The sequence below is a fragment of the Struthio camelus genome, chromosome 30 (assembly GCF_040807025.1).
Source record: "Struthio camelus isolate bStrCam1 chromosome 30, bStrCam1.hap1, whole genome shotgun sequence".
NCBI lineage: Eukaryota > Metazoa > Chordata > Aves > Struthioniformes > Struthionidae > Struthio > Struthio camelus.
Genome location: NC_090971.1, coordinates 4,855,975 through 4,880,739, shown reverse-complemented (window position 1 = coordinate 4,880,739; position 24,765 = coordinate 4,855,975). Strand labels below are relative to the sequence as shown.

Below are 24,765 nucleotides of genomic sequence, written 5' to 3'. Positions count from 1 at the left end.
AAGGCCCATGACACTTTGGCACGTGCAGGCTGGGACTTAGAAACACGGTGGGGTTGAGTGCTGCTGGAGGCTAGGGGACAGCTCGTGGGAGGTGCTCTTCATGACCCAGGCGCAGGGCGAGCGTGAGCTCTGATGCACCAACCAAAGTGCCCCAGGCCCCAAGGTGGGGAAGGAGGAAGGAGCAAGAACCACCAGGGGCCAACATTGCGATGCAACACAGCTTTTATTGCAGCTCCCAAGGGAGGAGGCACGTGGGGAAGAGCAGGGCCCTGGCCACGGCGAGGCCGCGCTCTCCATGGAGAGGTGCAGAGCGACACCGAGCAGCAGGCGTGCTGCAGGAGGAGGCAGCCGGTGCTCGGCTGCGCTGTCACGGGGCAGCGTGGCTGGGAGCGAAGATCAAGCGGGTCAGGAGGACGCCGCCAATGGGTCCCGTGCAGGCATGAGGTGGTTGGGCACGGCCCCAAGCAGAGCTGGGGAGGCGAGTGGGGCAGGAAGGGAGCCGTTGCTGGGTGCCAGGGCTCGGGAGGTGCCGGGGGTTGTTGGGCACCGTCCTTGGCGTGTGGCCGTGCCAAGCGTGGCGCTTAGCAGGGCCCACAGTTGCCGTTGAGGTAGCGGTGGGCAAGGCCCCAGCTCCCAGAGCCGCAGCTCCCAAAGCCCCCGTAGACCCCAAGGCTGCCGTAACCCCCAAGGCCTCTAAGGCCCCTGGAGCCGCCAAGGCCTCCAAGGCCTCCAAGGCCTCCAAAGGTGCCGCCGAAGCCCCCTCCAACGCCGGGGGCGCCCACGGAGCTGACGATGCTGTACTGCGGGAAGGAGCTGAGGATGGGCCCGGGCAAGGTGAGCACCGAAGGCGGGGGCTGGATCACCACGGTGGAGTCGGGGCACTGCCGCACGCAGGGCTCGTTGCAGGAGTCGGCCAGCGGGGCCGGGGCGGCCACCCCGCAGGGAGACGGGCACATGCTGGAGCAGGACATCCTTGGGCTCGGCAGGGCAAGCTGCGAGGCAAGGCAGAGCCCGGGCTCAGCGCAACGCCTGAGCACTAATACCTCGCGCTGCTGCCGGATGGCACCCGTCGGCACCAAGGGAGGCCCCAGCGCCTCTCGGGCGGCCACAGCAACAGCAGCTGCGACCTTGGACATGGCCCTGGGGAGCACTTGCCCTCCTTGAGCGCTCCCAGGCACCAACTAGCTCCGAGTAGAGAGGGAAAGCGCCCGCCTCCAAACCAGACGGAAAGCCCCCGAGCACCCAGAAGACTTATCTGCCCTGCTCTACTGAAAACGTTGCGTCTCAGCGCTTGCGCTTGGACAACTTGGCCTTCCCGTGCCTGTGTAACAGCACCACCACATCCACCACGGCCACGTTAGCTCAGGCGCAGTGGAGCGCACAGCAGCACGTGTGCCCGAGAAGCCCGAGCTGGGAAAGGAGAGAGGCAGAGACGGTGTGGACTTACTGCGTTGCAGAAGGAGCTCAAGCGGAGGCAGCTGGATAGAGGGCTGCGAAGCCCTGAGCTCTTTTATAGCAGCCGCAGGTGGCCCGGGCGGCGAGCAGGGGGCGGTTGCGGAAGGCCCAGTTAATCCGGCCGTAAAGCGGGCACGCATCGTGCATCATCGAAGGGTGCGGGGCAATTCTGCCCCACCGCGCTGGGGACACGTAACGACATGAAAGGCAGCAGGCTGTAACAGCTGACAATAGCAATAAACCCCAACACGCTGCTAATCCCCCACGTTACACACGTGAGAGGGTAATGGGCGTCCTGCAGACGCACCTGTAAATGCTGGGCACAGCCAGCCCGTGTGTCATTAGCCCCGTTTTATGGGCTGGTAAACAGAAGTGCTGGGAGGTCAGAGGAAATGGAGATGCAATCCCAGCCTGGCAAGGCGGCCCTCAAGCACCCGCGTCCCCCCTGCCAGCCACCAGCGAGGGCTGGGGCACGCGGGGCTGGGCCACACAGGCACTGCCAAGTCTCCCCCGTCTCCCTGCACACCCGTGGTGGGGCACCCGGGGTAGCCGGTCCGATTGAGGGCCATGCAAAGAGCAGGCGCATTGTGTTGGCCCGGACACAGCCCCTCTGCATGGGGGCTCCGCACAGACACCCTCGGGTGGGGGATTAGGAACCTGTCGGGCTTTATTGGGGAGGGGCCAGCACCTATTACAGCCTGCTGCCTTTCATGTCGTTACGTGTCCCCAGCGCGGTGGGGCAGAATTGCCCCGCACCCTTCGATGATGCACGATGCGTGCCCGCTTTACGGCCGGATTAACTGGGCCTTCCGCAACCGCCCCCTGCTCGCCGCCCGGGCCACCTGCGGCTGCTATAAAAGAGCTCAGGGCTTCGCAGCCCTCTGTCCAGCTGCCTCCGCTTGAGCTCCTTCTGCAACGCAGTAAGTCCACTCCGTCTCTGCCTCTCTCCTTTCCCAGCTCGGGCTTCTCGGGCACACGTGCTGCTGTGCGCTCCACTGCGCCTGAGCTAACGTGGCCGTGGTGGATGTGGTGGTGCTGTTACACAGGCACGGAAAGGCCAAGTTGTCCAAGCGCAAGCGCTGAGACGCAACGTTTTCAGTAGAGCAGGGCAGATAAGTCTTCTGGGTGCTCGGGGGCTTTCCGTCTGGTTTGGAGGCGGGCGCTTTCCCTCTCTACTCGGAGCTAGTTGGTGCCTGGGAGCGCTCAAGGAGGGCAAGTGCTCCCCAGGGCCATGTCCAAGGTCGCAGCTGCTGTTGCTGTGGCCGCCCGAGAGGCGCTGGGGCCTCCCTTGGTGCCGACGGGTGCCATCCGGCAGCAGCGCGAGGTATTAGTGCCCAGGCGTTGCGCTGAGCCCGGGCTCTGCCTTGCCTCGCAGCTTGCCCTGCCGAGCCCAAGGATGTCCTGCTCCAGCATGTGCCCGTCTCCCTGCGGGGTGGCCGCCCCGGCCCCGCTGGCCGACTCCTGCAACGAGCCCTGCGTGCGGCAGTGCCCCGACTCCACCGTGGTGATCCAGCCCCCGCCTTCGGTGCTCACCTTGCCCGGGCCCATCCTCAGCTCCTTCCCGCAGTACAGCATCGTCAGCTCCGTGGGCGCCCCCGGCGTTGGAGGGGGCTACGGCGGCACCTTTGGAGGCCTTGGAGGCCTTGGAGGCCTTGGAGGCCTTGGCGGCTCCAGGGGCCTTAGAGGCCTTGGGGGTTACGGCAGCCTTGGGGTCTACGGGGGCTTTGGGAGCTGCGGCTCTGGGAGCTGGGGCCTTGCCCACCGCTACCTCAACGGCAACTGTGGGCCCTGCTAAGCGCCACGCTTGGCACGGCCACACGCCAAGGACGGTGCCCAACAACCCCCGGCACCTCCCGAGCCCTGGCACCCAGCAACGGCTCCCTTCCTGCCCCACTCGCCTCCCCAGCTCTGCTTGGGGCCGTGCCCAACCACCTCATGCCTGCACGGGAGCCATTGGCGGCGTCCTCCTGACCCGCTTGATCTTCGCTCCCAGCCACGCTGCCCCGTGACAGCGCAGCCGAGCACCGGCTGCCTCCTCCTGCAGCACGCCTGCTGCTCGGTGTCGCTCTGCACCTCTCCATGGAGAGCGCGGCCTCGCCGTGGCCAGGGCCCTGCTCTTCCCCACGTGCCTCCTCCCTTGGGAGCTGCAATAAAAGCTGTGTTGCATCGCAATGTTGGCCCCTGGTGGTTCTTGCTCCTTCCTCCTTCCCCACCTTGGGGCCTGGGGCACTTTGGTCGGTGCATCAGAGCTCACGCTCGCCCTGCGCCTGGGTCATGAAGAGCACCTCCCACGAGCTGTCCCCTAGCCTCCAGCAGCACTCAACCCCACCGTGTTTCTAAGTCCCAGCCTGCACGTGCCAAAGTGTCATGGGCCTTGTGCAGAAGCTCTTGCAAATCCTCTGCACAGCCAGCACGGCCCTTGCTCCTGCCCTTCATGGGCTGCTGCACAGCTACCCTCGGAGGTCGGCGGAAGTGGGGGAACCATCACTGCCTGCTCGCGGCTGCCGCCGCCGCCGAGCACTGGCCGTCCCCCTCTGCCTGCGTGGGTGTTGGAGGCTCGCAGAAGGCATAGCTGAGACGTATCCACGTCTTCCCAGATTGCCTTCCCTTCCGGTTGGGGAATTTGCGGTCTGAGGGATCCTGGTTCCTCTCCACAGTCCCAGAAAGCACAGGGGCTTCCCGTCACCTGCGAGGGCCCAAACTCCGAGCAGGAGCTTGGCCTCGATACGCCCATGAGGGCCCTTCCTTCCTCAATGACCTTAGGATCGTACAATCCTAGTCCTGCATGGTGCCTTGCGCAGAGCCAGCGTGTACCAGGCACACAGCTAGGGCAGCGGGGCAGCGTGTTGGTCCCTGTTGGGGAGTTCCTGACCAATGCTTCATGCACAATTGTGAAGACAGCGAATGGGCAAAAGGGAGCCAAAGGGCAAACCCAGGCATGGCTCTGTTCCACGGAAGCACACCCTGCTCCCGCGCCCACGCAGACGTGTTCCTGTGTCCTTTTCCCCATGGGGACGTTTCCTTTCCGCGTGTCCCGGCCTGGCTGAGCCTTGTCCCCGGGGCTGGAGGCGGGCGACACAGGGAAAACGCAGGGAAGAGCTTCTGCTGGAGCGGTGAGGGGAAAGAGGGGGCCAAGGGAGCTCCGGGAGCAGCGGAAGGAGGAGGAGAGGGAGGAAGGAAGCTGAAGGAGCTTGAGGAAAGGTTGGTGGGGTGAGGTGGTGGTTGGGCGCCCCGTCTCCTACGGCGCCATCTGCTCAGCAGAGGTTTTTGCCCGCCCCGTCTCCTACGGCGCCATCTGCTCAGCAGAGGTTTTTGCCTTGGGCCTTTGGCCTTGGGGTGGCTCTGCTCAGCTCCACCAGCCCCGTGGCCCTGGGGGTGGACAGAGCCCATGGGAACTGGGGCAAAAGGGCACCAAGTGCCCTGCGCTGCCCAGTCCCTCTTCTTGGGCTTGGTGTGGAGCAGCCCAAGCTGGGAAGAAAAGAGGGAGAGGAAAGAGGGAAAAGGCGTTGCAGAAGGAGCTACATGCGGCCCCTGCTGTGGGCGACCGTCCCGCGGAGGGAGGCGCTGCCGAAAGGGGAGCTGGGGGGCAGCTCCCGCAGGTTCCTCTAAAGAGGCACCGCAGTGGGAGCTGGGCGAGAGCGGCCAACCCAGCCCCCAACCAACTAGGGCTGGGGCTGGTGGGGCAGAAGGAAGGAGCAAGAACCACCAGGGGCCAACATTGCGATGCAACACAGCTTTTATTGCAGCTCCCAAGGGAGGAGGCACGTGGGGAAGAGCAGGGCCCTGGCCACGGCGAGGCCGCGCTCTCCATGGAGAGGTGCAGAGCGACACCGAGCAGCAGGCGTGCTGCAGGAGGAGGCAGCCGGTGCTCGGCTGCGCTGTCACGGGGCAGCGTGGCTGGGAGCGAAGATCAAGCGGGTCAGGAGGACGCCGCCAATGGCTCCCGTGCAGGCATGAGGTGGTTGGGCACGGCCCCAAGCAGAGCTGGGGAGGCGAGTGGGGCAGGAAGGGAGCCGTTGCTGGGTGCCAGGGCTCGGGAGGTGCCGGGGGTTGTTGGGCACCGTCCTTGGCGTGTGGCCGTGCCAAGCGTGGCGCTTAGCAGGGCCCACAGTTGCCGTTGAGGTAGCGGTGGGCAAGGCCCCAGCTCCCAGAGCCGCAGCTCCCAAAGCCCCCGTAGACCCCAAGGCTGCCGTAACCCCCAAGGCCTCTAAGGCCCCTGGAGCCGCCAAGGCCCCCAAGGCCTCCAAGGCCTCCAAAGGTGCCGCCGAAGCCCCCTCCAACGCCGGGGGCGCCCACGGAGCTGACGATGCTGTACTGCGGGAAGGAGCTGAGGATGGGCCCGGGCAAGGTGAGCACCGAAGGCGGGGGCTGGATCACCACGGTGGAGTCGGGGCACTGCCGCACGCAGGGCTCGTTGCAGGAGTCGGCCAGCGGGGCCGGGGCGGCCACCCCGCAGGGAGACGGGCACATGCTGGAGCAGGACATCCTTGGGCTCGGCAGGGCAAGCTGCGAGGCAAGGCAGAGCCCGGGCTCAGCGCAACGCCTGAGCACTAATACCTCGCGCTGCTGCCGGATGGCACCCGTCGGCACCAAGGGAGGCCCCAGCGCCTCTCGGGCGGCCACAGCAACAGCAGCTGCGACCTTGGACATGGCCCTGGGGAGCACTTGCCCTCCTTGAGCGCTCCCAGGCACCAACTAGCTCCGAGTAGAGAGGGAAAGCGCCCGCCTCCAAACCAGACGGAAAGCCCCCGAGCACCCAGAAGACTTATCTGCCCTGCTCTACTGAAAACGTTGCGTCTCAGCGCTTGCGCTTGGACAACTTGGCCTTTCCGTGCCTGTGTAACAGCACCACCACATCCACCACGGCCACGTTAGCTCAGGCGCAGTGGAGCGCACAGCAGCACGTGTGCCCGAGAAGCCCGAGCTGGGAAAGGAGAGAGGCAGAGACGGTGTGGACTTACTGCGTTGCAGAAGGAGCTCAAGCGGAGGCAGCTGGATAGAGGGCTGCGAAGCCCTGAGCTCTTTTATAGCAGCCGCAGGTGGCCCGGGCGGCGAGCAGGGGGCGGTTGCGGAAGGCCCAGTTAATCCGGCCGTAAAGCGGGCACGCATCGTGCATCATCGAAGGGTGCGGGGCAATTCTGCCCCACCGCACTGGGGACATGTAACAACATGAAAGGCAGCAGGCTGTAACAGCTGACAATAGCAATAAACCCCAACACGCTGCTAATCCCCCACGTTACACACGTGAGAGGGTAATGGGCGTCCTGCAGACGCACCTGTAAATGCTGGGCACAGCCAGCCCGTGTGTCATTAGCCCCGTTTTATGGGCTGGTAAACAGAAGTGCTGGGAGGTCAGAGGAAATGGAGATGCAATCCCAGCCTGGCAAGGCGGCCCTCAAGCACCCGCGTCCCCCCTGCCAGCCACCAGCGAGGGCTGGGGCACGCGGGGCTGGGCCACACAGGCACTGCCAAGTCTCCCCCGTCTCCCTGCACACCCGTGGTGGGGCACCCGGGGTAGCCGGACCGATCGAGGGCCATGCAAAGAGCAGGCGCGTTGTGTTGGCCCGGACACAGCCCCTCTGCATGGGGGCTCCGCACAGACACCCTCGGGTGGGGGATTAGGAACCTGTCGGGCTTTATTGGGGAGGGGCCAGCACCTATTACAGCCTGCTGCCTTTCATGTCATTACGTGTCCCCAGCGCGGTGGGGCGGAATTGCCCCGCACCCTTCGATGATGCACGATGCGTGCCCGCTTTACGGCCGGATTAACTGGGCCTTCCGCAACCGCCCCCTGCTCGCCGCCCGGGCCACCTGCAGCTGCTATAAAAGAGCTCAGGGCTTCGCAGCCCTCTATCCAGCTGCCTCCGCTTGAGCTCCTTCTGCAACGCAGTAAGTCCACACCGTCTCTGCCTCTCTCCTTTCCCAGCTCGGGCTTCTCGGGCACACGTGCTGCTGTGCGCTCCACTGCGCCTGAGCTAACGTGGCCGTGGTGGATGTGGTGGTGCTGTTACACAGGCACGGGAAGGCCAAGTTGTCCAAGCGCAAGCGCTGAGACGCAATGTTTTCAGTAGAGCAGGGCAGATAAGTCTTCTGGGTGCTCGGGGGCTTTCCGTCTGGTTTGGAGGCGGGCGCTTTCCCTCTCTACTCGGAGCTAGTTGGTGCCTGGGAGCGCTCAAGGAGGGCAAGTGCTCCCCAGGGCCATGTCCAAGGTCGCAGCTGCTGTTGCTGTGGCCGCCCGAGAGGCGCTGGGGCCTCCCTTGGTGCCGACGGGTGCCATCCGGCAGCAGCGCGAGGTATTAGTGCCCAGGCGTTGCGCTGAGCCCGGGCTCTGCCTTGCCTCGCAGCTTGCCCTGCCGAGCCCAAGGATGTCCTGCTCCAGCATGTGCCCGTCTCCCTGCGGGGTGGCCGCCCCGGCCCCGCTGGCCGACTCCTGCAACGAGCCCTGCGTGCGGCAGTGCCCCGACTCCACCGTGGTGATCCAGCCCCCGCCTTCGGTGCTCACCTTGCCCGGGCCCATCCTCAGCTCCTTCCCGCAGTACAGCATCGTCAGCTCCGTGGGCGCCCCCGGCGTTGGAGGGGGCTACGGCGGCACCTTTGGAGGCCTTGGAGGCCTTGGAGGCCTTGGGGGCCTTGGCGGCTCCAGGGGCCTTAGAGGCCTTGGGGGTTACGGCAGCCTTGGGGTCTACGGGGGCTTTGGGAGCTGCGGCTCTGGGAGCTGGGGCCTTGCCCACCGCTACCTCAACGGCAACTGTGGGCCCTGCTAAGCGCCACGCTTGGCACGGCCACACGCCAAGGACGGTGCCCAACAACCCCCGGCACCTCCCGAGCCCTGGCACCCAGCAACGGCCCACTCGCCTCCCCAGCTCTGCTTGGGGCCGTGCCCAACCACCTCATGCCTGCACGGGAGCCATTGGCGGCGTCCTCCTGACCCGCTTGATCTTCGCTCCCAGCCACGCTGCCCCGTGACAGCGCAGCCGAGCACCGGCTGCCTCCTCCTGCAGCACGCCTGCTGCTCGGTGTCGCTCTGCACCTCTCCATGGAGAGCGTGGCCTCGCCGTGGCCAGGGCCCTGCTCTTCCCCACATGCCTCCTCCCTTGGGAGCTGCAATAAAAGCTGTGTTGCATCGCAATGTTGGCCCCTGGTGGTTCTTGCTCCTTCCTCCTTCCCCACCTTGGGGCCTGGGGCACTTTGGTCGGTGCATCAGAGCTCACGCTCGCCCTGCGCCTGGGTCATGAAGAGCACCTCCCACGAGCTGTCCCCTAGCCTCCAGCAGCACTCAACCCCACCGTGTTTCTAAGTCCCAGCCTGCACGTGCCAAAGTGTCATGGGCCTTGTGCAGAAGCTCTTGCAAATCCTCTGCACAGCCAGCACGGCCCTTGCTCCTGCCCTTCATGGGCTGCTGCACAGCTACCCTCGGAGGTCGGCGGAAGTGGGGGAACCATCACTGCCTGCTCGCGGCTGCCGCCGCCGCCGAGCACTGGCCGTCCCCCTCTGCCTGCGTGGGTGTTGGAGGCTCGCAGAAGGCATAGCTGAGACGTATCCACGTCTTCCCAGATTGCCTTCCCTTCCGGTTGGGGAATTTGCGGTCTGAGGGATCCTGGTTCCTCTCCACAGTCCCAGAAAGCACAGGGGCTTCCCGTCACCTGCGAGGGCCCAAACTCCGAGCAGGAGCTTGGCCTCGATACGCCCATGAGGGCCCTTCCTTCCTCAATGACCTTAGGATCGTACAATCCTAGTCCTGCATGGTGCCTTGCGCAGAGCCAGCGTGTACCAGGCACACAGCTAGGGCAGCGGGGCAGCGTGTTGGTCCCTGTTGGGGAGTTCCTGACCAATGCTTCATGCACAATTGTGAAGACAGCGAATGGGCAAAAAGGAGCCAAAGGGCAAACCCAGGCATGGCTCTGTTCCACGGAAGCACACCCTGCTCCCGCGCCCACGCAGACGTGTTCCTGTGTCCTTTTCCCCATGGGGACGTTTCCTTTCCACGTGTCCCGGCCTGGCTGAGCCTTGTCCCCGGGGCTGGAGGCGGGCGACACAGGGAAAACGCAGGGAAGAGCTTCTGCTGGAGCGGTGAGGGGAAAGAGGGGGCCAAGGGAGCTCCGGGAGCAGCGGAAGGAGGAGGAGAGGGAGGAAGGAAGCTGAAGGAGCTTGAGGAAAGGTTGGTGGGGTGAGGTGGTGGTTGGGCGCCCCGTCTCCTACGGCGCCATCTGCTCAGCAGAGGTTTTTGCCCGCCCCGTCTCCTACGGCGCCATCTGCTCAGCAGAGGTTTTTGCCTTGGGCCTTTGGCCTTGGGGTGGCTCTGCTCAGCTCCACCAGCCCCGTGGCCCTGGGGGTGGACAGAGCCCATGGGAACTGGGGCAAAAGGGCACCAAGTGCCCTGCGCTGCCCAGTCCCTCTTCTTGGGCTTGGTGTGGAGCAGCCCAAGCTGGGAAGAAAAGGGGGAGAGGAAAGAGGGAAAAGGCGTTGCAGAAGGAGCTACATGCGGCCCCTGCTGTGGGCGACCGTCCCGCGGAGGGAGGCGCTGCCGAAAGGGGAGCTGGGGGGCAGCTCCCGCAGGTTCCTCTAAAGAGGCACCGCAGTGGGAGCTGGGCGAGAGCGGCCAACCCAGCCCCCAACCAACTAGGGCTGGGGCTGGTGGGGCAGAAGGAAGGAGCAAGAACCACCAGGGGCCAACATTGCGATGCAACACAGCTTTTATTGCAGCTCCCAAGGGAGGAGGCACGTGGGGAAGAGCAGGGCCCTGGCCACGGCGAGGCCGCGCTCTCCATGGAGAGGTGCAGAGCGACACCGAGCAGCAGGCGTGCTGCAGGAGGAGGCAGCCGGTGCTCGGCTGCGCTGTCACGGGGCAGCGTGGCTGGGAGCGAAGATCAAGCGGGTCAGGAGGACGCCGCCAATGGCTCCCGTGCAGGCATGAGGTGGTTGGGCACGGCCCCAAGCAGAGCTGGGGAGGCGAGTGGGGCAGGAAGGGAGCCGTTGCTGGGTGCCAGGGCTCGGGAGGTGCCGGGGGTTGTTGGGCACCGTCCTTGGCGTGTGGCCGTGCCAAGCGTGGCGCTTAGCAGGGCCCACAGTTGCCGTTGAGGTAGCGGTGGGCAAGGCCCCAGCTCCCAGAGCCGCAGCTCCCAAAGCCCCCGTAGACCCCAAGGCTGCCGTAACCCCCAAGGCCTCTAAGGCCCCTGGAGCCGCCAAGGCCTCCAAGGCCTCCAAGGCCTCCAAAGGTGCCGCCGAAGCCCCCTCCAACGCCGGGGGCGCCCACGGAGCTGACGATGCTGTACTGCGGGAAGGAGCTGAGGATGGGCCCGGGCAAGGTGAGCACCGAAGGCGGGGGCTGGATCACCACGGTGGAGTCGGGGCACTGCCGCACGCAGGGCTCGTTGCAGGAGTCGGCCAGCGGGGCCGGGGCGGCCACCCCGCAGGGAGACGGGCACATGCTGGAGCAGGACATCCTTGGGCTCGGCAGGGCAAGCTGCGAGGCAAGGCAGAGCCCGGGCTCAGCGCAACGCCTGAGCACTAATACCTCGCGCTGCTGCCGGATGGCACCCGTCGGCACCAAGGGAGGCCCCAGCGCCTCTCGGGCGGCCACAGCAACAGCAGCTGCGACCTTGGACATGGCCCTGGGGAGCACTTGCCCTCCTTGAGCGCTCCCAGGCACCAACTAGCTCCGAGTAGAGAGGGAAAGCGCCCGCCTCCAAACCAGACGGAAAGCCCCCGAGCACCCAGAAGACTTATCTGCCCTGCTCTACTGAAAACGTTGCGTCTCAGCGCTTGCGCTTGGACAACTTGGCCTTCCCGTGCCTGTGTAACAGCACCACCACATCCACCACGGCCACGTTAGCTCAAGCGCAGTGGAGCGCACAGCAGCACGTGTGCCCGAGAAGCCCGAGCTGGGAAAGGAGAGAGGCAGAGACGGTGTGGACTTACTGCGTTGCAGAAGGAGCTCAAGCGGAGGCAGCTGGATAGAGGGCTGCGAAGCCCTGAGCTCTTTTATAGCAGCCGCAGGTGGCCCGGGCGGCGAGCAGGGGGCGGTTGCGGAAGGCCCAGTTAATCCGGCCGTAAAGCGGGCACGCATCGTGCATCATCGAAGGGTGCGGGGCAATTCTGCCCCACCGCACTGGGGACACGTAACAACATGAAAGGCAGCAGGCTGTAACAGCTGACAATAGCAATAAACCCCAACACGCTGCTAATCCCCCACGTTACACACGTGAGAGGGTAATGGGCGTCCTGCAGACGCACCTGTAAATGCTGGGCACAGCCAGCCCGTGTGTCATTAGCCCCGTTTTATGGGCTGGTAAACAGAAGTGCTGGGAGGTCAGAGGAAATGGAGATGCAATCCCAGCCTGGCAAGGCGGCCCTCAAGCACCCGCGTCCCCCCTGCCAGCCACCAGCGAGGGCTGGGGCACGCGGGGCTGGGCCACACAGGCACTGCCAAGTCTCCCCCGTCTCCCTGCACACCCGTGGTGGGGCACCCGGGGTAGCCGGACCGATCGAGGGCCATGCAAAGAGCAGGCGCGTTGTGTTGGCCCGGACACAGCCCCTCTGCATGGGGGCTCCGCACAGACACCCTCGGGTGGGGGATTAGGAACCTGTCGGGCTTTATTGGGGAGAGGCCAGCACCTATTACAGCCTGCTGCCTTTCATGTCATTACGTGTCCCCAGCGCGGTGGGGCAGAATTGCCCCGCACCCTTCGATGATGCACGATGCGTGCCCGCTTTACGGCCGGATTAACTGGGCCTTCCGCAACCGCCCCCTGCTCGCCGCCCGGGCCACCTGCAGCTGCTATAAAAGAGCTCAGGGCTTCGCAGCCCTCTATCCAGCTGCCTCCGCTTGAGCTCCTTCTGCAACGCAGTAAGTCCACACCGTCTCTGCCTCTCTCCTTTCCCAGCTCGGGCTTCTCGGGCACACGTGCTGCTGTGCGCTCCACTGCGCTTGAGCTAACGTGGCCGTGGTGGATGTGGTGGTGCTGTTACACAGGCACGGGAAGGCCAAGTTGTCCAAGCGCAAGCGCTGAGACGCAACGTTTTCAGTAGAGCAGGGCAGATAAGTCTTCTGGGTGCTCGGGGGCTTTCCGTCTGGTTTGGAGGCGGGCGCTTTCCCTCTCTACTCGGAGCTAGTTGGTGCCTGGGAGCGCTCAAGGAGGGCAAGTGCTCCCCAGGGCCATGTCCAAGGTCGCAGCTGCTGTTGCTGTGGCCGCCCGAGAGGCGCTGGGGCCTCCCTTGGTGCCGACGGGTGCCATCCGGCAGCAGCGCGAGGTATTAGTGCCCAGGCGTTGCGCTGAGCCCGGGCTCTGCCTTGCCTCGCAGCTTGCCCTGCCGAGCCCAAGGATGTCCTGCTCCAGCATGTGCCCGTCTCCCTGCGGGGTGGCCGCCCCGGCCCCGCTGGCCGACTCCTGCAACGAGCCCTGCGTGCGGCAGTGCCCCGACTCCACCGTGGTGATCCAGCCCCCGCCTTCGGTGCTCACCTTGCCCGGGCCCATCCTCAGCTCCTTCCCGCAGTACAGCATCGTCAGCTCCGTGGGCGCCCCCGGCGTTGGAGGGGGCTTCGGCGGCACCTTTGGAGGCCTTGGAGGCCTTGGAGGCCTTGGGGGCCTTGGCGGCTCCAGGGGCCTTAGAGGCCTTGGGGGTTACGGCAGCCTTGGGGTCTACGGGGGCTTTGGGAGCTGCGGCTCTGGGAGCTGGGGCCTTGCCCACCGCTACCTCAACGGCAACTGTGGGCCCTGCTAAGCGCCACGCTTGGCACGGCCACACGCCAAGGACGGTGCCCAACAACCCCCGGCACCTCCCGAGCCCTGGCACCCAGCAACGGCTCCCTTCCTGCCCCACTCGCCTCCCCAGCTCTGCTTGGGGCCGTGCCCAACCACCTCATGCCTGCACGGGACCCATTGGCGGCGTCCTCCTGACCCGCTTGATCTTCGCTCCCAGCCACGCTGCCCCGTGACAGCGCAGCCGAGCACCGGCTGCCTCCTCCTGCAGCACGCCTGCTGCTCGGTGTCGCTCTGCACCTCTCCATGGAGAGCGCGGCCTCGCCGTGGCCAGGGCCCTGCTCTTCCCCACGTGCCTCCTCCCTTGGGAGCTGCAATAAAAGCTGTGTTGCATCGCAATGTTGGCCCCTGGTGGTTCTTGCTCCTTCCTCCTTCCCCACCTTGGGGCCTGGGGCACTTTGGTCGGTGCATCAGAGCTCACGCTCGCCCTGCGCCTGGGTCATGAAGAGCACCTCCCACGAGCTGTCCCCTAGCCTCCAGCAGCACTCAACCCCACCGTGTTTCTAAGTCCCAGCCTGCACGTGCCAAAGTGTCATGGGCCTTGTGCAGAAGCTCTTGCAAATCCTCTGCACAGCCAGCACGGCCCTTGCTCCTGCCCTTCATGGGCTGCTGCACAGCTACCCTCGGAGGTCGGCGGAAGTGGGGGAACCATCACTGCCTGCTCGCGGCTGCCGCCGCCGCCGAGCACTGGCCGTCCCCCTCTGCCTGCGTGGGTGTTGGAGGCTCGCAGAAGGCATAGCTGAGACGTATCCACGTCTTCCCAGATTGCCTTCCCTTCCGGTTGGGGAATTTGCGGTCTGAGGGATCCTGGTTCCTCTCCACAGTCCCAGAAAGCACAGGGGCTTCCCGTCACCTGCGAGGGCCCAAACTCCGAGCAGGAGCTTGGCCTCGATACGCCCATGAGGGCCCTTCCTTCCTCAATGACCTTAGGATCGTACAATCCTAGTCCTGCATGGTGCCTTGCGCAGAGCCAGCGTGTACCAGGCACACAGCTAGGGCAGCGGGGCAGCGTGTTGGTCCCTGTTGGGGAGTTCCTGACCAATGCTTCATGCACAATTGTGAAGACAGCGAATGGGCAAAAAGGAGCCAAAGGGCAAACCCAGGCATGGCTCTGTTCCACGGAAGCACACCCTGCTCCCGCGCCCACGCAGACGTGTTCCTGTGTCCTTTTCCCCATGGGGACGTTTCCTTTCCGCGTGTCCCGGCCTGGCTGAGCCTTGTCCCCGGGGCTGGAGGCGGGCGACACAGGGAAAACGCAGGGAAGAGCTTCTGCTGGAGCGGTGAGGGGAAAGAGGGGGCCAAGGGAGCTCCGGGAGCAGCGGAAGGAGGAGGAGAGGGAGGAAGGAAGCTGAAGGAGCTTGAGGAAAGGTTGGTGGGGTGAGGTGGTGGTTGGGCGCCCCGTCTCCTACGGCGCCATCTGCTCAGCAGAGGTTTTTGCCCGCCCCGTCTCCTACGGCGCCATCTGCTCAGCAGAGGTTTTTGCCTTGGGCCTTTGGCCTTGGGGTGGCTCTGCTCAGCTCCACCAGCCCCGTGGCCCTGGGGGTGGACAGAGCCCATGGGAACTGGGGCAAAAGGGCACCAAGTGCCCTGCGCTGCCCAGTCCCTCTTCTTGGGCTTGGTGTGGAGCAGCCCAAGCTGGGAAGAAAAGAGGGAGAGGAAAGAGGGAAAAGGCGTTGCAGAAGGAGCTACATGCGGCCCCTGCTGTGGGCGACCGTCCCGCGGAGGGAGGCGCTGCCGAAAGGGGAGCTGGGGGGCAGCTCCCGCAGGTTCCTCTAAAGAGGCACCGCAGTGGGAGCTGGGCGAGAGCGGCCAACCCAGCCCCCAACCAACTAGGGCTGGGGCTGGTGGGGCAGAAGGAAGGAGCAAGAACCACCAGGGGCCAACATTGCGATGCAACACAGCTTTTATTGCAGCTCCCAAGGGAGGAGGCACGTGGGGAAGAGCAGGGCCCTGGCCACGGCGAGGCCGCGCTCTCCATGGAGAGGTGCAGAGCGACACCGAGCAGCAGGCGTGCTGCAGGAGGAGGCAGCCGGTGCTCGGCTGCGCTGTCACGGGGCAGCGTGGCTGGGAGCGAAGATCAAGCGGGTCAGGAGGACGCCGCCAATGGCTCCCGTGCAGGCATGAGGTGGTTGGGCACGGCCCCAAGCAGAGCTGGGGAGGCGAGTGGGGCAGGAAGGGAGCCGTTGTTGGGTGCCAGGGCTCGGGAGGTGCCGGGGGTTGTTGGGCACCGTCCTTGGCGTGTGGCCGTGCCAAGCGTGGCGCTTAGCAGGGCCCACAGTTGCCGTTGAGGTAGCGGTGGGCAAGGCCCCAGCTCCCAGAGCCGCAGCTCCCAAAGCCCCCGTAGACCCCAAGGCTGCCGTAACCCCCAAGGCCTCTAAGGCCCCTGGAGCCGCCAAGGCCTCCAAGGCCTCCAAGGCCTCCAAAGGTGCCGCCGTAGCCCCCTCCAACGCCGGGGGCGCCCACGGAGCTGACGATGCTGTACTGCGGGAAGGAGCTGAGGATGGGCCCGGGCAAGGTGAGCACCGAAGGCGGGGGCTGGATCACCACGGTGGAGTCGGGGCACTGCCGCACGCAGGGCTCGTTGCAGGAGTCGGCCAGCGGGGCCGGGGCGGCCACCCCGCAGGGAGACGGGCACATGCTGGAGCAGGACATCCTTGGGCTCGGCAGGGCAAGCTGCGAGGCAAGGCAGAGCCCGGGCTCAGCGCAACGCCTGGGCACTAATACCTCGCGCTGCTGCCGGATGGCACCCGTCGGCACCAAGGGAGGCCCCAGCGCCTCTCGGGCGGCCACAGCAACAGCAGCTGCGACCTTGGACATGGCCCTGGGGAGCACTTGCCCTCCTTGAGCGCTCCCAGGCACCAACTAGCTCCGAGTAGAGAGGGAAAGCGCCCGCCTCCAAACCAGACGGAAAGCCCCCGAGCACCCAGAAGACTTATCTGCCCTGCTCTACTGAAAACGTTGCGTCTCAGCGCTTGCGCTTGGACAACTTGGCCTTCCCGTGCCTGTGTAACAGCACCACCACATCCACCACGGCCACGTTAGCTCAGGCGCAGTGGAGCGCACAGCAGCACGTGTGCCCGAGAAGCCCGAGCTGGGAAAGGAGAGAGGCAGAGACGGTGTGGACTTACTGCGTTGCAGAAGGAGCTCAAGCGGAGGCAGCTGGATAGAGGGCTGCGAAGCCCTGAGCTCTTTTATAGCAGCCGCAGGTGGCCCGGGCGGCGAGCAGGGGGCGGTTGCGGAAGGCCCAGTTAATCCGGCCGTAAAGCGGGCACGCATCGTGCATCATCGAAGGGTGCGGGGCAATTCTGCCCCACCGCACTGGGGACATGTAACAACATGAAAGGCAGCAGGCTGTAACAGCTGACAATAGCAATAAACCCCAACACGCTGCTAATCCCCCACGTTACACACGTGAGAGGGTAATGGGCGTCCTGCAGACGCACCTGTAAATGCTGGGCACAGCCAGCCCGTGTGTCATTAGCCCCGTTTTATGGGCTGGTAAACAGAAGTGCTGGGAGGTCAGAGGAAATGGAGATGCAATCCCAGCCTGGCAAGGCGGCCCTCAAGCACCCGCGTCCCCCCTGCCAGCCACCAGCGAGGGCTGGGGCACGCGGGGCTGGGCCACACAGGCACTGCCAAGTCTCCCCCGTCTCCCTGCACACCCGTGGTGGGGCACCCGGGGTAGCCGGACCGATCGAGGGCCATGCAAAGAGCAGGCGCGTTGTGTTGGCCCGGACACAGCCCCTCTGCATGGGGGCTCCGCACAGACACCCTCGGGTGGGGGATTAGGAACCTGTCGGGCTTTATTGGGGAGGGGCCAGCACCTATTACAGCCTGCTGCCTTTCATGTCATTACGTGTCCCCAGCGCGGTGGGGCGGAATTGCCCCGCACCCTTCGATGATGCACGATGCGTGCCCGCTTTACGGCCGGATTAACTGGGCCTTCCGCAACCGCCCCCTGCTCGCCGCCCGGGCCACCTGCGGCTGCTATAAAAGAGCTCAGGGCTTCGCAGCCCTCTACCCAGCTGCCTCCGCTTGAGCTCCTTCTGCAACGCAGTAAGTCCACACCGTCTCTGCCTCTCTCCTTTCCCAGCTCGGGCTTCTCGGGCACACGTGCTGCTGTGCGCTCCACTGCGCCTGAGCTAACGTGGCCGTGGTGGATGTGGTGGTGCTGTTACACAGGCACGGGAAGGCCAAGTTGTCCAAGCGCAAGCGCTGAGACGCAACGTTTTCAGTAGAGCAGGGCAGATAAGTCTTCTGGGTGCTCGGGGGCTTTCCGTCTGGTTTGGAGGCGGGCGCTTTCCCTCTCTACTCGGAGCTAGTTGGTGCCTGGGAGCGCTCAAGGAGGGCAAGTGCTCCCCAGGGCCATGTCCAAGGTCGCAGCTGCTGTTGCTGTGGCCGCCCGAGAGGCGCTGGGGCCTCCCTTGGTGCCGACGGGTGCCATCCGGCAGCAGCGCGAGGTATTAGTGCCCAGGCGTTGCGCTGAGCCCGGGCTCTGCCTTGCCTCGCAGCTTGCCCTGCCGAGCCCAAGGATGTCCTGCTCCAGCATGTGCCCGTCTCCCTGCGGGGTGGCCGCCCCGGCCCCGCTGGCCGACTCCTGCAACGAGCCCTGCGTGCGGCAGTGCCCCGACTCCACCGTGGTGATCCAGCCCCCGCCTTCGGTGCTCACCTTGCCCGGGCCCATCCTCAGCTCCTTCCCGCAGTACAGCATCGTCAGCTCCGTGGGCGCCCCCGGCGTTGGAGGGGGCTACGGCGGCACCTTTGGAGGCCTTGGAGGCCTTGGAGGCCTTGGGGGCCTTGGCGGCTCCAGGGGCCTTAGAGGCCTTGGGGGTTACGGCAGCCTTGGGGTCTACGGGGGCTTTGGGAGCTGCGGCTCTGGGAGCTGGGGCCTTGCCCACCGCTACCTCAACGGCAACTGTGGGCCCTGCTAAGCGCCACGCTTGGCACGGCCACACGCCAAGGACGGTGCCCAACAACCCCCGGCACCTCCCGAGCCCTGGCACCCAGCAACGGCCCACTCGCCTCCCCAGCTCTGCTTGGGGCCGTGCCCAACCACCTCATGCCTGCACGGGAGCCATTGGCGGCGTCCTCCTGACCCGCTTGATCTTCGCTCCCAGCCACGCTGCCCCGTGACAGCGCAGCCGAGCACCGGCTGCCTCCTCCTGCAGCACGCCTGCTGCTCGGTGTCGCTCTGCACCTCTCCATGGAGAGCGCGGCCTCGCCGTGGCCAGGGCCCTGCTCTTCCCCACGTGCCTCCTCCCTTGGGAGCTGCAATAAAAGCTGTGTTGCATCGCAATGTTGGCCCCTGGTGGTTCTTGCTCCTTCCTCCTTCCCCACCTTGGGGCCTGGGGCACTTTGGTCGGTGCATCAGAGCTCACGCTCGCCCTGCGCCTGGGTCATGAAGAGCACCTCCCACGAGCTGTCCCCTAGCCTCCAGCAGCACTCAACCCCACCGTGTTTCTAAGTCCCAGCCTGCACGTGCCAAAGTGTCATGGGCCTTGTGCAGAAGCTCTTGCAAATCCTCTGCACAGCCAGCACGGCCCTTGCTCCTGCCCTTCATGGGCTGCTGCACAGCTACCCTCGGAGGTCGGCGGAAGTGGGGGAACCATCACTGCCTGCTCGCGGCTGCCGCCGCCGCCGAGCACTGGCCGTCCCCCTCTGCCTGCGTGGGTGTTGGAGGCTCGCAGAAGGCATAGCTGAGACGTATCCACGTCTTCCCAGATTGCCTTCCCTTCCGGTTGGGGAATTTGCGGTCTGAGGGATCCTGGTTCCTCTCCACAGTCCCAGAAAGCGCAGGGGCTTCCCGTCACCTGCGAGGGCCCAAACTCCGAGCAGGAGCTTGGCCTCGATACGCCCATGAGGGCCCTTCCTTCCTCAATGACCTTAGGATCGTACAATCCTAGTCCTGCATGGTGCCTTGCGCAGAGCCAGCGTGTACCAGGCACACAGCTAGGGCAGCGGGGCAGCGTGTTGGTCCCTGTTGGGGAGTTCCTGACCAATGCTTCATGCACAATTGTGAAGACAGCGAATGGGCAAAAAGGAGCCAAAGGGCAAACCCAGGCATGGCTCTGTTCCACGGAAGCACACCCTGCTCCCGCGCCCACGCAGACGTGTTCCTGTGTCCTTTTCCCCATGGGGACGTTTCCTTTCCACGTGTCCCGGCCTGGCTGAGCCTTGTCCCCGGGGCTGGAGGCGGGCGACACAGGGAAAACGCAGGGAAGAGCTTCTGCTGGAGCGGTGAGGGGAAAGAGGGGGCCAAGGGAGCTCCGGGAGCAGCGGAAGGAGGAGGAGAGGGAGGAAGGAAGCTGAAGGAGCTTGAGGAAAGGTTGGTGGGGTGAGGTGGTGGTTGGGCGCCCCGTCTCCTACGGCGCCATCTGCTCAGCAGAGGTTTTTGCCTTGGGCCTTTGGCCTTGGGGTGGCTCTGCTCAGCTCCACCAGCCCCGTGGCCCTGGGGGTGGACAGAGCCCATGGGAACTGGGGCAAAAGGGCACCAAGTGCCCTGCGCTGCCCAGTCCCTCTTCTTGGGCTTGGTGTGGAGCAGCCCAAGCTGGGAAGAAAAGGGGGAGAGGAAAGAGGGAAAAGGCGTTGCAGAAGGAGCTACATGCGGCCCCTGCTGTGGGCGACCGTCCCGCGGAGGGAGGCGCTGCCGAAAGGGGAGCTGGGGGGCAGCTCCCGCAGGTTCCTCTAAAGAGGCACCGCAGTGGGAGCTGGGCGAGAGCGGCCAACCCAGCCCCCAACCAACTAGGGCTGGGGCTGGTGGGGCAGAAGGAAGGAGCAAGAACCACCAGGGGCCAACATTGCGATGCAACACAGCTTTTATTGCAGCTCCCAAGGGAGGAGGCACGTGGGGAAGAGCAGGGCCCTGGCCACGGCGAGGCCGCGCTCTCCATGGAGAGGTGCAGAGCGACACCGAGCAGCAGGCGTGCTGCAGGAGGAGGCAGCCGGTGCTCGGCTGCGCTGTCACGGGGCAGCGTGGCTGGGAGCGAAGATCAAGCGGGTCAGGAGGACGCCGCCAATGGCTCCCGTGCAGGCATGAGGTGGTTGGGCACGGCCCCAAGCAGAGCTGGGGAGGCGAGTGGGGCAGGAAGGGAGCCGTTGCTGGGTGCCAGGGCTCGGGAGGTGCCGGGGGTTGTTGGGCACCGTCCTTGGCGTGTGGCCGTGCCAAGCGTGGCGCTTAGCAGGGCCCACAGTTGCCGTTGAGGTAGCGGTGGGCAAGGCCCCAGCTCCCAGAGCCGCAGCTCCCAAAGCCCCCGTAGACCCCAAGGCTGCCGTAACCCCCAAGGCCTCTAAGGCCCCTGGAGCCGCCAAGGCCTCCAAGGCCTCCAAGGCCTCCAAAGGTGCCGCCGAAGCCCCCTCCAACGCCGGGGGCGCCCACGGAGCTGACGATGCTGTACTGCGGGAAGGAGCTGAGGATGGGCCCGGGCAAGGTGAGCACCGAAGGCGGGGGCTGGATCACCACGGTGGAGTCGGGGCACTGCCGCACGCAGGGCTCGTTGCAGGAGTCGGCCAGCGGGGCCGGGGCGGCCACCCCGCAGGGAGACGGGCACATGCTGGAGCAGGACATCCTTGGGCTCGGCAGGGCAAGCTGCGAGGCAAGGCAGAGCCCGGGCTCAGCGCAACGCCTGAGCACTAATACCTCGCGCTGCTGCCGGATGGCACCCGTCGGCACCAAGGGAGGCCCCAGCGCCTCTCGGGCGGCCACAGCAACAGCAGCTGCGACCTTGGACATGGCCCTGGGGAGCACTTGCCCTCCTTGAGCGCTCCCAGGCACCAACTAGCTCCGAGTAGAGAGGGAAAGCGCCCGCCTCCAAACCAGACGGAAAGCCCCCGAGCACCCAGAAGACTTATCTGCCCTGCTCTACTGAAAACGTTGCGTCTCAGCGCTTGCGCTTGGACAACTTGGCCTTCCCGTGCCTGTGTAACAGCACCACCACATCCACCACGGCCACGTTAGCTCAGGCGCAGTGGAGCGCACAGCAGCACGTGTGCCCGAGAAGCCCGAGCTGGGAAAGGAGAGAGGCAGAGACGGTGTGGACTTACTGCGTTGCAGAAGGAGCTCAAGCGGAGGCAGCTGGATAGAGGGCTGCGAAGCCCTGAGCTCTTTTATAGCAGCCGCAGGTGGCCCGGGCGGCGAGCAGGGGGCGGTTGCGGAAGGCCCAGTTAATCCGGCCGTAAAGCGGGCACGCATCGTGCATCATCGAAGGGTGCGGGGCAATTCTGCCCCACCGCACTGGGGACACGTAACAACATGAAAGGCAGCAGGCTGTAACAGCTGACAATAGCAATAAACCCCAACACGCTGCTAATCCCCCACGTTACACACGTGAGAGGGTAATGGGCGTCCTGCAGACGCACCTGTAAATGCTGGGCACAGCCAGCCCGTGTGTCATTAGCCCCGTTTTATGGGCTGGTAAACAGAAGTGCTGGGAGGTCAGAGGAAATGGAGATGCAATCCCAGCCTGGCAAGGCGGCCCTCAAGCACCCGCGTCCCCCCTGCCAGCCACCAGCGAGGGCTGGGGCACACGGGGCTGGGCCACACAGGCACTGCCAAGTCTCCCCCGTCTCCCTGCACACCCGTGGTGGGGCACCCGGGGTAGCCGGACCGATCGAGGGCCATGCAAAGAGCAGGCGCGTTGTGTTGGCCCGGACACAGCCCCTCTGCATGGGGGCTCCGCACAGACACCCTCGGGTGGGGGATTAGGAACCTGTCGGGCTTTATTGGGGAGAGGCCAGCACCTATTACAGCCTGCTGCCTTTCATGTCATTACGTGTCCCCAGCGCGGTGGGGCAGAATTGCCCCGCACCCTTCGATGATGCACGATGCGTGCCCGCTTTACGGCCGGATTAACTGGGCCTTCCGCAACCGCCCCCTGCTCGCCGCCCGGGCCACCTGCGGCTGCTATAAAAGAGCTCAGGGCTTCGCAGCCCTCTATCCAGCTGCCTCCGCTTGAGCTCCTTCTGCAACGCAGTAAGTCCACACCGTCTCTGCCTCTCTCCTTTCCCAGCTCGGGCTTCTCGGGCACACGTGCTGCTGTGCGCTCCACTGCGCCTGAGCTAACGTGGCCGTGGTGGATGTGGTGGTGCTGTTACACAGGCACGGAAAGGCCAAGTTGTCCAAGCGCAAGCGCTGAGACGCAACGTTTTCAGTAGAGCAGGGCAGATAAGTCTTCTGGGTGCTCGGGGGCTTTCCGTCTGGTTTGGAGGCGGGCGCTTTCCCTCTCTACTCGGAGCTAGTTGGTGCCTGGGAGCGCTCAAGGAGGGCAAGTGCTCCCCAGGGCCATGTCCAAGGTCGCAGCTGCTGTTGCTGTGGCCGCCCGAGAGGCGCTGGGGCCTCCCTTGGTGCCGACGGGTGCCATCCGGCAGCAGCGCGAGGTATTAGTGCTCAGGCGTTGCGCTGAGCCCGGGCTCTGCCTTGCCTCGCAGCTTGCCCTGCCGAGCCCAAGGATGTCCTGCTCCAGCATGTGCCCGTCTCCCTGCGGGGTGGCCACCCCGGCCCCGCTGGCCGACTCCTGCAACGAGCCCTGCGTGCGGCAGTGCCCCGACTCCACCGTGGTGATCCAGCCCCCGCCTTCGGTGCTCACCTTGCCCGGGCCCATCCTCAGCTCCTTCCCGCAGTACAGCATCGTCAGCTCCGTGGGCGCCCCCGGCGTTGGAGGGGGCTTCGGCGGCACCTTTGGAGGCCTTGGAGGCCTTGGAGGCCTTGGCGGCTCCAGGGGCCTTAGAGGCCTTGGGGGTTACGGCAGCCTTGGGGTCTACGGGGGCTTTGGGAGCTGCGGCTCTGGGAGCTGGGGCCTTGCCCACCGCTACCTCAACGGCAACTGTGGGCCCTGCTAAGCGCCACGCTTGGCACGGCCACACGCCAAGGACGGTGCCCAACAACCCCCGGCACCTCCCGAGCCCTGGCACCCAGCAACGGCCCACTCGCCTCCCCAGCTCTGCTTGGGGCCGTGCCCAACCACCTCATGCCTGCACGGGACCCATTGGCGGCGTCCTCCTGACCCGCTTGATCTTCGCTCCCAGCCACGCTGCCCCGTGACAGCGCAGCCGAGCACCGGCTGCCTCCTCCTGCAGCACGCCTGCTGCTCGGTGTCGCTCTGCACCTCTCCATGGAGAGCGCGGCCTCGCCGTGGCCAGGGCCCTGCTCTTCCCCACGTGCCTCCTCCCTTGGGAGCTGCAATAAAAGCTGTGTTGCATCGCAATGTTGGCCCCTGGTGGTTCTTGCTCCTTCCTCCTTCCCCACCTTGGGGCCTGGGGCACTTTGGTCGGTGCATCAGAGCTCACGCTCGCCCTGCGCCTGGGTCATGAAGAGCACCTCCCACGAGCTGTCCCCTAGCCTCCAGCAGCACTCAACCCCACCGTGTTTCTAAGTCCCAGCCTGCACGTGCCAAAGTGTCATGGGCCTTGTGCAGAAGCTCTTGCAAATCCTCTGCACAGCCAGCACGGCCCTTGCTCCTGCCCTTCATGGGCTGCTGCACAGCTACCCTCGGAGGTCGGCGGAAGTGGGGGAACCATCACTGCCTGCTCGCGGCTGCCGCCGCCGCCGAGCACTGGCCGTCCCCCTCTGCCTGCGTGGGTGTTGGAGGCTCGCAGAAGGCATAGCTGAGACGTATCCACGTCTTCCCAGATTGCCTTCCCTTCCGGTTGGGGAATTTGCGGTCTGAGGGATCCTGGTTCCTCTCCACAGTCCCAGAAAGCACAGGGGCTTCCCGTCACCTGCGAGGGCCCAAACTCCGAGCAGGAGCTTGGCCTCGATACGCCCATGAGGGCCCTTCCTTCCTCAATGACCTTAGGATCGTACAATCCTAGTCCTGCATGGTGCCTTGCGCAGAGCCAGCGTGTACCAGGCACACAGCTAGGGCAGCGGGGCAGCGTGTTGGTCCCTGTTGGGGAGTTCCTGACCAATGCTTCATGCACAATTGTGAAGACAGCGAATGGGCAAAAGGGAGCCAAAGGGCAAACCCAGGCATGGCTCTGTTCCACGGAAGCACACCCTGCTCCCGCGCCCACGCAGACGTGTTCCTGTGTCCTTTTCCCCATGGGGACGTTTCCTTTCCGCGTGTCCCGGCCTGGCTGAGCCTTGTCCCCGGGGCTGGAGGCGGGCGACACAGGGAAAACGCAGGGAAGAGCTTCTGCTGGAGCGGTGAGGGGAAAGAGGGGGCCAAGGGAGCTCCGGGAGCAGCGGAAGGAGGAGGAGAGGGAGGAAGGAAGCTGAAGGAGCTTGAGGAAAGGTTGGTGGGGTGAGGTGGTGGTTGGGCACCCCGTCTCCTACGGCGCCATCTGCTCAGCAGAGGTTTTTGCCTTGGGCCTTTGGCCTTGGGGTGGCTCTGCTCAGCTCCACCAGCCCCGTGGCCCTGGGGGTGGACAGAGCCCATGGGAACTGGGGCAAAAGGGCACCAAGTGCCCTGCGCTGCCCAGTCCCTCTTCTTGGGCTTGGTGTGGAGCAGCCCAAGCTGGGAAGAAAAGAGGGAGAGGAAAGAGGGAAAAGGCGTTGCAGAAGGAGCTACATGCGGCCCCTGCTGTGGGTGACCGTCCCGCGGAGGGAGGCGCTGCC

At 65.4% G+C, this 24,765-nt stretch overlaps 10 protein-coding genes across 10 annotated transcripts; 5 read left to right on the top strand and 5 right to left on the bottom strand.

Annotated features, from left to right (window-relative positions):
- Positions 1 to 215: 215 nt before the first annotated feature.
- LOC138062879 (claw keratin-like) lies at positions 216 to 1,532 on the bottom strand. Its single transcript, XM_068922097.1, has 2 exons — positions 1,448 to 1,532; positions 216 to 992 (listed from the first exon to the last, which is right to left on the bottom strand). The coding sequence occupies exon 2, from the start codon at positions 969 to 971 to the stop codon at positions 582 to 584; it is 390 nt and encodes a 129-aa protein (XP_068778198.1). The 5' UTR covers positions 972 to 992; positions 1,448 to 1,532; the 3' UTR covers positions 216 to 581.
- Positions 1,533 to 2,355: 823 nt separating this feature from the next.
- On the top strand, positions 2,356 to 3,616 carry LOC138062886 (claw keratin-like). The gene is made up of 2 exons (XM_068922116.1): positions 2,356 to 2,375; positions 2,831 to 3,616. Exon 2 carries the CDS (start codon positions 2,852 to 2,854, stop codon positions 3,248 to 3,250), a length of 399 nt encoding a protein of 132 aa, XP_068778217.1. The 5' UTR covers positions 2,356 to 2,375; positions 2,831 to 2,851; the 3' UTR covers positions 3,251 to 3,616.
- Positions 3,617 to 5,179: 1,563 nt separating this feature from the next.
- LOC138062878 (claw keratin-like) lies at positions 5,180 to 6,437 on the bottom strand. Its single transcript, XM_068922096.1, has 2 exons — positions 6,417 to 6,437; positions 5,180 to 5,961 (listed from the first exon to the last, which is right to left on the bottom strand). Exon 2 carries the CDS (start codon positions 5,938 to 5,940, stop codon positions 5,551 to 5,553), a length of 390 nt encoding a protein of 129 aa, XP_068778197.1. The 5' UTR covers positions 5,941 to 5,961; positions 6,417 to 6,437; the 3' UTR covers positions 5,180 to 5,550.
- An 887-nt stretch (positions 6,438 to 7,324) lies between these two features.
- Positions 7,325 to 8,523, top strand: LOC138062885 (claw keratin-like). Its single transcript, XM_068922114.1, has 2 exons — positions 7,325 to 7,344; positions 7,800 to 8,523. Exon 2 carries the CDS (start codon positions 7,821 to 7,823, stop codon positions 8,217 to 8,219), a length of 399 nt encoding a protein of 132 aa, XP_068778215.1. The 5' UTR covers positions 7,325 to 7,344; positions 7,800 to 7,820; the 3' UTR covers positions 8,220 to 8,523.
- Positions 8,524 to 10,136: 1,613 nt separating this feature from the next.
- LOC138062876 (claw keratin-like) lies at positions 10,137 to 11,458 on the bottom strand. Its single transcript, XM_068922093.1, has 2 exons — positions 11,374 to 11,458; positions 10,137 to 10,918 (listed from the first exon to the last, which is right to left on the bottom strand). Exon 2 carries the CDS (start codon positions 10,895 to 10,897, stop codon positions 10,508 to 10,510), a length of 390 nt encoding a protein of 129 aa, XP_068778194.1. The 5' UTR covers positions 10,898 to 10,918; positions 11,374 to 11,458; the 3' UTR covers positions 10,137 to 10,507.
- Positions 11,459 to 12,281: 823 nt separating this feature from the next.
- Positions 12,282 to 13,542, top strand: LOC138062882 (claw keratin-like). The gene is made up of 2 exons (XM_068922105.1): positions 12,282 to 12,301; positions 12,757 to 13,542. The coding sequence occupies exon 2, from the start codon at positions 12,778 to 12,780 to the stop codon at positions 13,174 to 13,176; it is 399 nt and encodes a 132-aa protein (XP_068778206.1). The 5' UTR covers positions 12,282 to 12,301; positions 12,757 to 12,777; the 3' UTR covers positions 13,177 to 13,542.
- A 1,867-nt stretch (positions 13,543 to 15,409) lies between these two features.
- LOC138062880 (claw keratin-like) lies at positions 15,410 to 16,362 on the bottom strand. The gene is made up of 2 exons (XM_068922098.1): positions 16,343 to 16,362; positions 15,410 to 15,887 (listed from the first exon to the last, which is right to left on the bottom strand). The coding sequence occupies exon 2, from the start codon at positions 15,864 to 15,866 to the stop codon at positions 15,477 to 15,479; it is 390 nt and encodes a 129-aa protein (XP_068778199.1). The 5' UTR covers positions 15,867 to 15,887; positions 16,343 to 16,362; the 3' UTR covers positions 15,410 to 15,476.
- An 877-nt stretch (positions 16,363 to 17,239) lies between these two features.
- LOC138062881 (claw keratin-like) lies at positions 17,240 to 18,499 on the top strand. Its single transcript, XM_068922104.1, has 2 exons — positions 17,240 to 17,270; positions 17,726 to 18,499. Exon 2 carries the CDS (start codon positions 17,747 to 17,749, stop codon positions 18,143 to 18,145), a length of 399 nt encoding a protein of 132 aa, XP_068778205.1. The 5' UTR covers positions 17,240 to 17,270; positions 17,726 to 17,746; the 3' UTR covers positions 18,146 to 18,499.
- A 1,518-nt stretch (positions 18,500 to 20,017) lies between these two features.
- LOC104137764 (claw keratin) lies at positions 20,018 to 21,339 on the bottom strand. The gene is made up of 2 exons (XM_068922094.1): positions 21,255 to 21,339; positions 20,018 to 20,799 (listed from the first exon to the last, which is right to left on the bottom strand). Exon 2 carries the CDS (start codon positions 20,776 to 20,778, stop codon positions 20,389 to 20,391), a length of 390 nt encoding a protein of 129 aa, XP_068778195.1. The 5' UTR covers positions 20,779 to 20,799; positions 21,255 to 21,339; the 3' UTR covers positions 20,018 to 20,388.
- Positions 21,340 to 22,658: 1,319 nt separating this feature from the next.
- Positions 22,659 to 23,402, top strand: LOC138062877 (claw keratin-like). The gene has a single exon (XM_068922095.1). The coding sequence runs from the start codon at positions 22,659 to 22,661 to the stop codon at positions 23,046 to 23,048; it is 390 nt and encodes a 129-aa protein (XP_068778196.1). The 3' UTR covers positions 23,049 to 23,402.
- The last annotated feature ends 1,363 nt before the right edge of the window (positions 23,403 to 24,765 follow it).

What these genes read in the sequence shown, in the direction of transcription:
- LOC138062879 (XM_068922097.1), bottom strand. Translation starts at nt 971, where the DNA reads ATGTCCTGCTCCAGCATGTGCCCGTCTCCCTGCGGGGTGGCCGCCCCG.
- LOC138062886 (XM_068922116.1), top strand. Translation starts at nt 2,852, where the DNA reads ATGTCCTGCTCCAGCATGTGCCCGTCTCCCTGCGGGGTGGCCGCCCCG.
- LOC138062878 (XM_068922096.1), bottom strand. Translation starts at nt 5,940, where the DNA reads ATGTCCTGCTCCAGCATGTGCCCGTCTCCCTGCGGGGTGGCCGCCCCG.
- LOC138062885 (XM_068922114.1), top strand. Translation starts at nt 7,821, where the DNA reads ATGTCCTGCTCCAGCATGTGCCCGTCTCCCTGCGGGGTGGCCGCCCCG.
- LOC138062876 (XM_068922093.1), bottom strand. Translation starts at nt 10,897, where the DNA reads ATGTCCTGCTCCAGCATGTGCCCGTCTCCCTGCGGGGTGGCCGCCCCG.
- LOC138062882 (XM_068922105.1), top strand. Translation starts at nt 12,778, where the DNA reads ATGTCCTGCTCCAGCATGTGCCCGTCTCCCTGCGGGGTGGCCGCCCCG.
- LOC138062880 (XM_068922098.1), bottom strand. Translation starts at nt 15,866, where the DNA reads ATGTCCTGCTCCAGCATGTGCCCGTCTCCCTGCGGGGTGGCCGCCCCG.
- LOC138062881 (XM_068922104.1), top strand. Translation starts at nt 17,747, where the DNA reads ATGTCCTGCTCCAGCATGTGCCCGTCTCCCTGCGGGGTGGCCGCCCCG.
- LOC104137764 (XM_068922094.1), bottom strand. Translation starts at nt 20,778, where the DNA reads ATGTCCTGCTCCAGCATGTGCCCGTCTCCCTGCGGGGTGGCCGCCCCG.
- LOC138062877 (XM_068922095.1), top strand. Translation starts at nt 22,659, where the DNA reads ATGTCCTGCTCCAGCATGTGCCCGTCTCCCTGCGGGGTGGCCACCCCG.